This window comes from Canis lupus, chromosome 28 (assembly GCF_003254725.2).
Source record: "Canis lupus dingo isolate Sandy chromosome 28, ASM325472v2, whole genome shotgun sequence".
NCBI classification, from domain to species: Eukaryota; Metazoa; Chordata; class Mammalia; order Carnivora; family Canidae; genus Canis; species Canis lupus.
The window spans coordinates 25,816,788-25,829,687 of record NC_064270.1 but is presented as its reverse complement, the minus strand read 5'-3'; the positions used below and the strand labels follow the sequence as shown (position 1 = coordinate 25,829,687).

The 12,900-nt window shown below is 38.9% G+C and overlaps 1 protein-coding gene and 1 long non-coding RNA gene across 5 annotated transcripts in view; one reads left to right on the top strand and one right to left on the bottom strand.

The window, feature by feature from the left end:
* LOC118352729 (uncharacterized) overlaps window positions 1-12,900 on the top strand; it is a 142,929-nt gene that overhangs the window by 129,498 nt on the left and 531 nt on the right. The window lies entirely within an intron of this gene.
* FHIP2A (FHF complex subunit HOOK interacting protein 2A) overlaps window positions 7,272-12,900 on the bottom strand; it is a 36,384-nt gene continuing 30,755 nt past the window's right edge. The window contains exons 17-18 of one of the 4 annotated variants that reach the window (XR_007406722.1): window positions 10,554-12,803; window positions 7,272-9,663 (exon numbers count right to left, since the gene is read on the bottom strand). Coding sequence is in view for 3 of the 4 variants with exons in the window: in XM_025467333.3 (XP_025323118.1) it covers window positions 12,698-12,803 (106 nt within the window). In the remaining variant the exon portion in view is untranslated. Of the gene's footprint in view, window positions 12,804-12,900 lie in introns of all 4 variants that reach the window. The other 3 variants (XM_025467335.3, XM_025467333.3, XM_025467334.3) reach the window with 3 other exon arrangements.

Sequence of the window (12,900 nt, the reverse complement as noted above, 5' to 3'; positions counted from 1 at the left end):
GCCCATTCCACCAGTAATGATTCAATTGGCCTAGGGATCTAAGGGGATTTTGAGAATAGATGATACCATTCCCATTTTACAGATGAGGACACTGAGGCTCAGGAAGGTGGCATTAGGTGCCTGAAACTTCATAGCTGGGCAGTGATGACCTCCGGACTGCACTACCAGATTGAGAGTGGGAAGGAGCAGATCACAGGAACAAAGTCATAAGAACAAGTCAAATCCTTAACTCCTACACCGGATGCCAAATGTCAGAGAGCAGGACCAACAGCAGGACAGGCTGGCAAGGCGAGTCTACAGAACTCCCCTAGGACCTTCTGTTCTTGAGGACAGGCCCCAGAGTCTGGGATGATGCCCAACCGATGCTGGTGGTGACAGAAAGTCTGGGGGTAAAGTGGAGATGAGGGGGGAGGGAGGAACAGAAGGTAGAGCTGCAGAGGAGGCAGGGCCCAAAGACCAGGCAGTCACTGCAGAAAACACAGGGGGAGTCCAGGCACCGGTGAGCTTGGTGAGCTTGGAGGATGGGGGACTAGGGTCTCCTCCAACGTTGCATCCTCCGCAGTCCTTTCTCCTTGAGCTCCCTTCTTTCTTCTGGATCTTTTCATGTTCCTTTCTTCTCCCACATCCTTTCTTTCTGTTTCTTCTCTTCCCCCGCAGAGGAGGGGTTTTATCTTCCCTCACAGATCCAAGGCATGTCTGCACAGCATGTCACACTCTCCTCACAGGATGTAAAGGAGAACAATCGATCATTTAAGTAAAGAAAAACATCAAAATCTGCGCTGTCTGCAGTCAAAGCCCACACCTGTCTTCCTTCCTGTGGTGTGCACAGCCTGGGCCCCAAGCCTCCTCAGCCTCGCCCTCCCCACAGAGCTGAGATCATCCGGGGCCGCCAAGAGCGGCCTGTAATTCCCTGTGGCAACAGCACTTATCAGCCTCTCATGTTTAATGCAAGCGGGCTTCTGAGACAGAAAAGCTTTCAAGATACAGCTTAAGATACATAAATGCTGCCCTTTACAGAGCAAACACAAGTGTACAAAACCAATGTGGGTTTTCCTATTTTACAATAATTGTGTTCTCATCTGTACAGATTTAAACAAACCGGTTTTGTCAGAAGAACGGAAAATCCATATACATAGGCCCTTCCACTTTTTGGCTTCCAGTAGTTGTAAAATGAAGAAATGCAAAAATAAGGTCATGAAAGTTGTAGTTGTAGTTGATTGTGAATGATTATCATTCGCAATTTAATATTTTTGACACAAAAGATATCAGACAATACAATTGTTCTAATTAATTACAAGCTAATTACAGGATTTGTAGAAAGCGATGATTCATAGTGCATCAGACGTAATGGGATACAGGTGTAAGGACATATTTTGAAGAACTTCTTCTGATTCTAGCAGTATATGATTCCTTTGGAAACAACATAAGCCTAAAATTGGAATCTTTTGTACAGCCATGTTCGAGTAATAATATTGGTGATTGTGGGGGTTTCTGTGCTGTTAACAGGAACACTCTTGTCTCTAAATAAATTCTACTGCTCTTTCCACTGTGTCACCCATTCTAAACAGTTCTGTTAGTATATCAGTGTCCTCTAGCCTGTCTTAATCAGGTTGGAAGGGCTTTACAAATACCATGCATTTAGTGCAACAGCCGTTCTTAAATCTATTTGGACCCAAAGCACTATGCCAAGTCAATGCATTGTTGCAGAATTCAATTTTTTCAAATGGCCCTGGTGCTCCTCGAAGAAGCTGCTAATTTCAGGATTAGGACAGGTAATGTGTGAGATGAGCTTGGAGCAACTAGCAGTGCCAGGAAGACAGGACATGCTCAAAACCAGAGAGATCCTTTCCTTGATGGGAGATGTCAAAGGGGCATAGAAATCAATGGAAAGAGTCCCATGGCTAGACTGGAATAATCTGAGCAATATTGGATTATAACCTAAAGTATTGGATTATAAGCAATATTGGATTACAACCTAAAGTATAAAATAAATATCCATGAGTTGATATTGATGTAAATGATTAAACAAATAGGGATGCCTGGGTGACTCAGTCAGTTAAGCGTCCAACTCTTGGTTTTGGCTCAGGTCATGAACTTAGGGTCCTGAAATTGAGCCCCACATCAGGCTTCAAACTTGGTGTGGAGTCTGCTTGTGATTCTCTGCCTTCCTCTCCTTCTGCCCTTCCCCTCACATTCTCTCTCTCAAAAATAAATAAATAAATAAAATATTTTCTTAATAAATAAATAACTGATTGAACAAATACATGGGAAGGAGGATGCAAATTTTCATATAGAAGAAGAATTCCAAATAATTTATGTAGCCTCTCCAGCCTGAAGGAGATAGGATATAACTTAACTCTGCATTTCTTAAGTGTGGGCTATGAGGGCGCCTGGCTGGCTCAGTCAGTGGAGCATGTGACTCTTGATCTCAGGGTCATCAGTTTGAGCCCCATATTGAGAGCAGAGCTTATTTAAAAGAAAAGTGGAGGTGTGCACTTGCTTCCAAAGACGACAGTATGGAAAGAGGTGAGGCACAACTTTATTGGGAACAGAGTCAAACAAAGATAAAATAGAACATTCAGTCAGGCCAAATGTATGGACTTGGATGTACTCACCTGAATTTGGATTAAGTGGGTTAGTTCACCCAGCTGGAAGTGGCCCAAGGGGTTTTCTTGGTTTGTTCAATGAAATGTATTCCCATTAGTGGCCTACCGTCAATCAGTTGAGATGCCATAGTTTCCTGGTGTCATGCAGAAAGCTAATCCAAAGATTTAGGGAGAGGGGCACCTGGGTGGCTCCGTGGTTAAGCGTCTGCCTTTGGCTCAGGTCGTGATCCCAGGGTCCTGGGATGAAGTCCTGCATTGGGCTCCCCACAGGGAGCCTGCTTCTCCCTCTGCCTATGTCTCTGCCTCTCTCTTCCTGTGTCTCTCATGAATAAAAAAAAATTAAATTAAAAAACAAACACTTAGGGAGATAGGGATGTGGATTTCTGTGGAGTATGAATACCCAACCATATCTCCTGATGGGGTCCAGGTGGCAATGTCTTCACTAAAGTATTAAGAAAGATTATTAACGAGGAAAGCATCAGCATCCTTGAAAATTTCCGTGGAGATTATTTTCCCTAGGCTGGAGTTGACAAAGGAAGATATTGACACTGAGATGGGTCCTTTCAAGAAGACAGAAACTATGTCACAGGTATTTCAGCAGAGGGAATTTATTTATTTATTTATTTATTTATTTATTTATTTATTTATTTATTTACGATTTTATTTATTTGAGAGATAGAGAGAGAGCACACAAGCAAGGGGTGCGGCAGGCAAGGGAAGAGGAAGAAACAGACTTCCCATTGAACTCCAGGGAGCCCAGTGGGCTGATGTGGGGCTCGACTGCAGAACTTTGGTATCATGACCTGAGCGGAAGGCAGGTGCTTAACCCACTGAACCACCCAGGTGCCCCCAGCAGAAAGAATTCAATACGGATATGAGTTGCCCTAAGGTTGGGGGCTGAATGAGGAAGAAGGATCATTCCTGGAGTTCACTCATTAATACTAACCCAGGAAGCAGGAACCCAGGGCTGAGACAGCAAAGGGAAGAGGCAGGGGTTACAGTCCTGGTAGCATGCAGGAAAGCTCTGGAAAGCTGAGGCTCAGGCTCCAGTAGAGGGTGGGAGTGTGGGGGCGCTGCTATGCTGCCTCTAGGGGAGCTTAGAGAATACAGAGGCTGAAACCAGTTGCAAACCCAGTGCTGAGCTGACAGGTCAGGAACAGCGAACAAACGCAAGGAAAGACGTGCCTTCACCTCTCCTCCTGTTTCCCCTTCTTCCCATAGAAAACTCTTACCGACACAACCTAGTAGAAAGCCAGCCGGTAAAGAAGAAATCTAGTTCGTGGGATCCTAGCACAGCATCATTAAACAGAATATAGAAGAGCAGATTTGGGACTGAGGGACCATAGCTTGATAACCTGCACTGAACTTGCTTTATTAACCTCTTCTTGAAAAAGCAAACCTCTCAGAGAGAGGCACTTCTTGAAATTCCCTCCTCTTGTCATAGCCAGACAGGATTTTAGTAAACATTGGTTGAGCTTCATGGATGATGTTACTATAATCCTGGGACAAACAATCCATTTTGGACCTCAGACCTCAATGTGTACGGACAGAGCATTTGATTATAGTGTTTTATGTATCTAGCTAAAAAGTATTTTCTACTCCGAGGATTATTTTGGAAAGTCCTATTGGGAACACAGAGCTGTGCCTTTGTATAAGCGAAGTAGCCTCTTACTGTCAGTGGTCTGATGAATAGAAGTAATGAGGGCAGCTTAACTACCCCTGCAAAATACCTTCTTCTTTTTTAATCATGGTAAAAAGCAGGTATCAGCTTCCATGGTGATGTGGAGATTTCTGAAGCATTTGCAGATAAAAAAATATAACATACACACACACAATATATATATATATATATATATATATATATATATATATATATATATATATAACACAGACTCTGAGAAACTTGCAAGGTCTTTCCAAACATAATCCGGACACCGGTAAAAAAAAAAAAAAAAAAAAAAAAAAAAAAAAAAAAACCTCAGCATTTATATCTGCCCAACATCTTTCTTAACCAAAAAGGGCCAATAGTGAGGATCTCTGTCCTAAGGAGTTAATGGCATTAGCTGAATGTGTGATCACATAATTTACTGGAGGAAAGACCAAAATACAATGTGCTTGTATCAAAGTATAGCAGTGGCATGGTGTATGAGGACAAAGAACTTTTCATAATGGCCTCAAAATGGTATTGATAGTGAAATGCTCAGCCCAGAATTATCTATGTCAAATTAATTACACTTCCCTGTCTTTTTCTTTCTATTGAAATAAAAATGATAATGAATGAGCAACACTACTTGGCAAGATATATATCAGCTTTTTCTTTGAAATACTCAACTCAATGAATATCAATTATGTCATATGTTATGCATGAAAAGACTCCAACCATTGAGAACCATGCAAGATTTTTTATTTCAATGTCAAATTCCAAAGAAAAACACCCAGAAAGTGCTATGCACATTTGCACTTATGGCTCTTATTATTTTTAGGATGTGATTTTGAACCCAACTTCCAGTGAGTCATGTGCTCTTGCCAACAGTATTTTCTGGGAAAGGTTTACGTGTAGCTGCATCACATTAGATCACTTCAGGGAAATGATTGTCAGGGGATCCGAAGGTACACGGATTTGGGGGCTAATATTTATATCCTAAAAGGAGATGTTTTCTCGACTTCCAGTTCTGTTGGAGCCCACCACCAATTCAACTTAAGAAAAAGATGATCTATTGCCTAATAATTTCTAAAACAGAATGGGAATAAAGATTGCAGGACACTAATAATTGAAGCAGCCAACAAAGAGTCTAGAGCTGTAAAATGCTCTGTGACTTGCTACATTGTTGATAAAAGCAACAGGATAAAGAGATTTAAGAAGGAAAGTGTATTTTAAACATGGAAGAATAATGTTTAAGGAATGGCTAATTTGTTTCCCTCTAGAAATCTTCAGTACATGATTCTCTGGGGAAGTCTAATCAATTAAAACCCAACATGCTATTGCATTTGTGAGTGGCATGAGAAATACATTTCTCGTGTTATTACATAAATGAATCTCATCTTCAGGGCTTTGAAATATAACTTCATCCAGACTATAGTGAATTTGTATGCCATCTCATCTGTCTGCATTACAGTGAAATTGATTTTATGATTCCTTACTCATAAATTACAGGCCTGAGGCAGTAACAGACTTGGGAGATGCCTTTGCTTTGTCTTCCCTACTCTCACAGGCTGGGCGTGTCACCTGTTCTCTTTTTCTGAACCGCATGGAGCTCTTCAAGCTTGCACATCTGGTTATAGTGCTCAACCTCAAATGTGTTTTGAAAAAGAGTAGTCTCTTAGACCCAGGATGTGTTCTTGGCTTGTTTGGATCCTCTAACCTGAATATTATCCCTGAAGCCTTTGTTTCATGGCTCATGATCGGAATTAAACATTTTGTTAAGAATTAATAGAATGATCACCATGCAAATGAATGTACCTAACATGAGTACCATTAGGAAACTAACAGCTACAAATGTCAATGGATGTCTTATTTCCTCACCCTCACCCCCTCAAATGAGAACAGAGTAGCTCATGGTCGTGCTTGAGTTTCTGGCAGTCCTACTGGGTCCTACTTTCATGTCAGGATTTGGTTAGTCATCAAGAGTCAAGGGAATATGGGGCACTTGGGTGGCTCAGTAGGTTGACCGTATTGACTCTTGATTTCAGCTCAGGTCATGATCTCAGGGTTGTGGGATGGAGCCCTGTGTTGGCCTTCACACTCAGTGCAGAGTCTGCTTGTCCCTATCCCTTTGCTCTTCCCATCTCTGCCTTCCCGCTCATGCTCTCTCAAATAAATAAATAAAATCGAAAAAAAAAAAAAATCCAAGAGAACTATTACATAAATGCCCCCTCCTCTACCCTTTTTTTAAAATAAGATTTTATTTGACAGAGAGCATGAGCAGGGGGAGGGGCAGAGAGAGAGAGGGAGAAGCAGATTTCCTGCTGAGCAGGGAGCCTGATGTGGGGCCTGATCCCAGGATCCTGGGATTAGGACCTGAGCCAAAGGCAGACACTTAACCAGCTGAGCCACCCAGAGGCCCCTCCCCTTCTCTCTTCAAAAGAGAATTTCTGTTCGTTGATATAGTGACTAGTCTAATTAGAATGAAGAATAAGATCAAAATATAAACCTATGAAGCATGCTGAATTTCCTTCAATTCCTCAGATTCACCCTTGGGAGACCTGGTGGTTTGCTGAGGGTACCTCCAGAAGACTGAAGATAGGAAGGGAAACACATCAGGTCTCTTCATTTTGCTAGATGACCTGACTTCTAGATTGACCTGCCTTGTAGCCTATCAGGCTGAAATTTCAGGACAGGGAGTTATGAAATGAGAACCAGTGGCGGTTTAAGACATTCCATCCCTCTCACATCTCCAGCCTGTGGTTTCTGAATTCACCTCTTCTGTCTTGGTCAACCACAGCTGGTTTGCAACCGGATATGCAGCCACCTTGTGTCACAATAAAGAATGGTAGTCAAGGGAGCACAGAGTTAAAGCAAGGAGAAGGGTTTGGTTCTACAAATATTTTACTAAATCGAATTTTACGCTGACCATTTATTTGGGTCAGTTTTTAAGCTTAAGTCTTTTGGTTTTAATATTTCAGTTGACTTTTTGCCTTCGATATAATAGTTCTAGAAAGAGATCATTTAAATCAGAACAGTTTATTATAACTATTCACCAACTGAGAAAGTTTGGGCTCCAAAGTACAATTGTTTGGGCTGGTGTTTTATACCAATCTCAGAACGAAGAAGGTGAAACGAAACAGTTAGTTATGATACACGTAACAGGATACAGAACCATGTTCCATTTCTTGCTGACTTTACTTTATGGTTATGACTTCTCAGAATATCCAGCACACCTCCAGTTCCAAGTAAGAATATAATTCAGTCAAGACTTGAATTTTAGATTTTCCCTGTAGGTGATCTGCAACACTACTGTCGACCCTTGAACAAAACAGGCTTAAACCCCACACATCCAATTCTTCACAGATTTTTTTTGGCTATAGTACAGTATTGAAAATGTTCTTTCTCTTCCCTAGTAACATTTTCTTTTCTCTAGTTTATTTTATTGAGAATACAGTATATAATACACATAACACAGAAATGTGTTGACAATTTTTGTCAAATATGCATTTTTTTTTACTTAATGGGGTGAGTGAGGGGGAATCAGCATCCCTAACACTGGCATTGTTCAAGGGCTAACACTTCTTTCTCCCTGTGCTCCTACAGTTGGGTATTAACAGCATTCACCAATGTGGGCTGGAATTTGTGTAAACACACTGAACCCTCATCTGTGACTGTGACTTCTTGAGGGCAAAAATTGCTTGTTTTCCTAGCATCTTAAAACCTGGCTCATAACAAGTTCCCAATAAGTATTCATTGAATAACCAAATTATTGGTTTGTTTTTGATGATGCATTTTTGACATTTAGAAATGCTTTTATAACAGAAAAAACTCTGATGCACACAACAGTCAAGCCATGAGTAGTGAATGTATACTAGATGGATCTCCCTGATATATGTTGTTAGGTATAGATCAAGTAAAATTAACAGCCAGTCTCCTAAGAGCTAGGCCCATGAGCAACAACTTTACTAACTGGCTTAAGACCAACTAAAACCTAATCCATTTCTTACATCCTTGGATCCTTTAGCACCAAACTGTCATGCAGTGCTTCTGCTGGGGGGTTTTTTTGTTTTGTTTTGTTTTGTTTGGCGGGGGGAAGGATGGTTTGAGAAAGGTATAGCTTTTGAGAGTTACTCTCACAAAATTTTGACTTTAACAATTTTATTCAATTCTTTAAATTCCCTTGAGACAACTAGTTTTCCACATGAAACACTGCAAATTTCTTCATGAATAGCAGCAGTCTGAACCAGGTTTTTGGACTAGGGATCTGATTATACATCCCTAAAACGCAGTTTGCTTTTAAAGCAGTTCAAGGCAAGGAGGGAAATTTCAACTCCTCAATGGCTAAACCTACCTCCCCTACATCCTTTTAACCTGTTATCCTTTTTAAGTCTTTCTAAAACTATTCTGAATAACAGCTGCTGGAAAGAATCCTGAATAGGTGGGATGAATAATCACATTTTTCTCTCCCTGGCTATGCAGTATATTCCATGTTTCTTTCAGTTTCCAGTTAGGGCACTTTGGCAAATATTCAGATGAATGGAATAAGCCTCAAGTCTAATTGTCTTACACATCAGTTAAAAAAAAAGTTTTTATATGCGTTACAAATATATTAAGAGATAGTACTTCCCATCAATTGTTTTTCTAAGACTTGTATAAACATTCCTTCCTCAGGGACGTGATTATTAAAAAGTGGGGTGGACAATATATTATGAGGCTCACTCAGGAGGATTTCTCAAGCTATACATTATCCCTCACAAATATTCTGATTCTATTCCTTCTTGTTTTCTCCCTGGAATCAATGAAGTGACCCATTAATCTTTGTGTGTCATAACCTTTTTTCTTTCTTTTTTTTTTTTTAAGATTTATTTATTTATGATAGAGAGAGAGAGAGGCAGAGACACAGGCAGAGGGAGAAGCAGGCTTCATGCTGGGAGCCCGACGTGGGACTCAATCCTGGGACTCTAGGATCACGCCCTGGGCCAAAGGCAAGCGCCAAACCGCTGAGCCACCCAGAGATCCCGGTCTTTCTTTCTTTTTTTAAAGTAGGCGTATACCCAATGTGGGGCTTAAACTCATGACCTTGAGATCAAGAGTCGCATGCTCCACCAACAGAGCCAGCCAGGTGCCCCGATGTGTGTCATATCCTTTTGTACATTATGAATTATTATTTTAGACTTATCAGTGAGTACAATATTTTCAATTAGAATTCTATAAAAATATAAGACATTTTGCTTAAATTACATTATTTATTTTTAGATTATCCCTCCTAGTCCTGCATGCATCATTAGCACAAAAAGTTGAACTTGATCACAACCTCCATTTGAAGAGCTGGTAGGTACACAATCATCATCTGAAGAGTTTTTCTTCACAGATGGCCCAAGAATTCCAGGCCTTGGTAATACTGTCAGTAACCTACACAAATATTCAATAGAAAAATTTATCAAATATCCTTTGTTTAATGTAAACAAGGCAGGAGGCCAGAGTATTACAGTAACACTATTTTACAGGGCCCAGAAATATGATTATCTATCTTGTTTTAACATATCAAGTGTCACAATGACATGCATATTTTGATTAATCATACAACCCAAAATAGAACTACCATATAATTTGTGGTTTTAGCACTTCACTGCAACTTCTGTCAATACCTGTGAACTTCATAATTAAATGGTAATTGTATATGAATGCAATAATTTGTGGAAATATGTCACCATGAATTACGAAGTAATTCTATAACTTGTGCCCTGTAAAATTAAGTGTAACAATCTTTACACTAGCAACAGTGTAAGCAAGCTAAGGATTTTGGTCCATTTATATATATATATATATATACATATATATATATACACACACACACACATATATATACACATGTACACACATAATAATGTACAATTAAATCAAAGGGCTATGAATCCCCTCATAGCTTCCATATTGCACAGACAGATACATTATGAGAACATTACATAGTTATAATGTGAGTACTACACTGATAATTGGCTAAGGACAAATCTGAGTTCTATCAAGTAAAGAATGTGGCTCATTATTAAAAATAAAGTCAGAGATTATACTTGTTAGAAAGTTAAAAAAAATGTGCATACATATTTATATTGATGTGAAGCAGGACTAAAATTCAGCTCAGAACTTGCTATGGCAATCAGCTAAGGTAGTACTTTCCACCCCACAGTGCACTGGAGTCACTGCTTTACAAGTACTGAGTAACAGAAATATTCAGTTTCCAAAAAACAGTAAGAAAAAGGCTAGGAATGTAGTACATTGTTTCACTAACAAATCCAACTCACTGTGAGAACTTCTGCAGCTCTAAGGTCTGTCTGAACTAAACAAGGAAGAAGAAAGAGAGAAACTTAGAAGAGAAACAACTTATATTGCATGCTTTAGTTGACTACAGATCAAAATCATTACAATAACTTAAGAAAATAATTATGTTTTAAGAAGCAGCATACATACACAAAAATGTAAGAGTTAAAGCTTTTCTGAGCTTGGTGTCATGTATTAGCTATAAGGTCCCATTGTGAAATCAAGGATAAAATAGTATTTGGCTTGAGAGGTAATATTGCTAATACACCCACTGAACACTACAAAAACATGAAGAAATACCTAATATCTCTTCATGCCTTCTTTTAAATAAACCTACATCATAATAGACCACGACTATGTCTAAAAATGGAAATGTTGCAGTGTTTCTTATATGGGCTGATCAATAAATAGAGAACTGAGCAACACTTCCCCATTATTAAAAATCATTTGAAGAAAATCATCCACAAAGTAACTATCTCCCACTTTTTTTCCCCTGTTCTGCTTAATAAATGTGCTCAGACTGAGCTAATGAAGATTTGCGTTAAATGAGAAATGTAGTCTTAATGTTGGTACGCATTCTAGAGCCAAGAATATTCATAATTTTTTTGATATTTTGTTCTTAATAAATAGCCAAAACTAACTATAAAATAAATCGGAAAAACAAATACAACAAAATTAGAAGGTGTAAAACATGCTTCTGTGCACGTGCCACATGATGCACATGTGCAAACATGCTACATAAAACAACTTATTATGAGGAGCAGCGACAGTTCCTTCCAAGCTGGAAATTCTGATAGTCTGCTCCCTAAAGTATCAGTAAATGGAAAGATAAAGCGCATAGTGCTGCTGCTTAATATTTCAACAGAAGGAGGAGGAGGTGGAGGAGGAAAGAAAGAAGAAGAAAGCTTAAAAGCAATATTTGAGTGACAAGCATCACTTAAAGGAAGAATAGAAAGTGGATTAGCAAACACCATTTTGTAAATCAAGAAGAAGTGTGCTGTGCACAGCACAGCTTTGTGAACTACGACACTCTGTCCTTCACGTAGACCCAATTTACCCACATTCTTTAATGTGTAAACAGGACACACTGGTTTTCTTTTTCAATCTCTTTAGAATCATTTAAAACAAAAGACTGAGCAAAATGAAAAAAATATGTAAACACAGAGGAGGCCACTGGCATTTTGATTGCTGCCCAAGAGTTAGCAGTCAGTTCCCCGCCTAGACACTACCACGCATTTCAATAAGAAATCAAGTTATAAAGCAATATTTGAAAGCAACTTTCAGAAAGGGACAGATAGAAGGAAAAAAAGGTTCTCAACCCAATATATGTTCATTAGCTTAAAAAAAAATACTATTTTAGCAAACATTACCAATGGTGAGCACAAATTCAACATTGTTGCAAAAATGACACAGTTTAAATATCCTGGGACCCATACGTGAAAATCAATCACTAACATGGCTATGTGCACAAAAGAGTAAAAGAATGTTTCTTTAAAAAATATATATATTAATCAAGAACTTCTTTATCATATTAAATTGTTATTCTTAGAAAAGCTGAAGAAAGTTAATGGTGCTCTATACATTTTTATCTTCTATTATTAACTCATCTCATTTGATGGTTTCTGAATTATATTTTTTCCATTTACAGTTTTTTATTTTGTTTGATAAGAATCCTGACCTTAAAAAGTTATAAAATTATGTTTTTTTTCTTTTTTTGCTACTTATTAATCCAAAAGAATATAAGCATTTGAGTCCCAGAGAATGTCAAAATGCCTTGCTACCTAAAAGGATATTAAAATAACAGAAATATCATCAAAGTCATGACATCAGAAATTTTGCAGCTTTTCACACAGGGATTAGAAATGCTTATTTCCTGAAGTTCCTTTGATTGTATCCTGGATTCAAGGACGTGCAATGTTACAGATAGAACCATTATGGTAAAGCCAATGAAAACAACATTATACAACATTTTACTGAGAATGTCCACTCCATGAGTTAATGGTCCTGTCCAGTTTATAGCAGTACTTCATTTAAAAGGCTTTTTATCCTCACGGCTGGGTGAAGCTGAGTCTTTTTTGATGAAATGTACATTACAGTTTTGCTTCCTTAGCTACTTGGAGGATGCTATTTACGGTGTGGAGGAAGTGTGGTATTTCACAAATGCAATTGCCGCCAGCTCCTTACAGAACTCTTCCAACACGATCACACCCTCTAGCAATGTGATGTGGTCAATACTGGTAAAAGGAAAGCAACCAATAAGTCAATTCAAGATATTAGCATTTTGTCAAATTTTGGTGAACTTTTTAGATTAAAAACATGTAAAGCACTGGC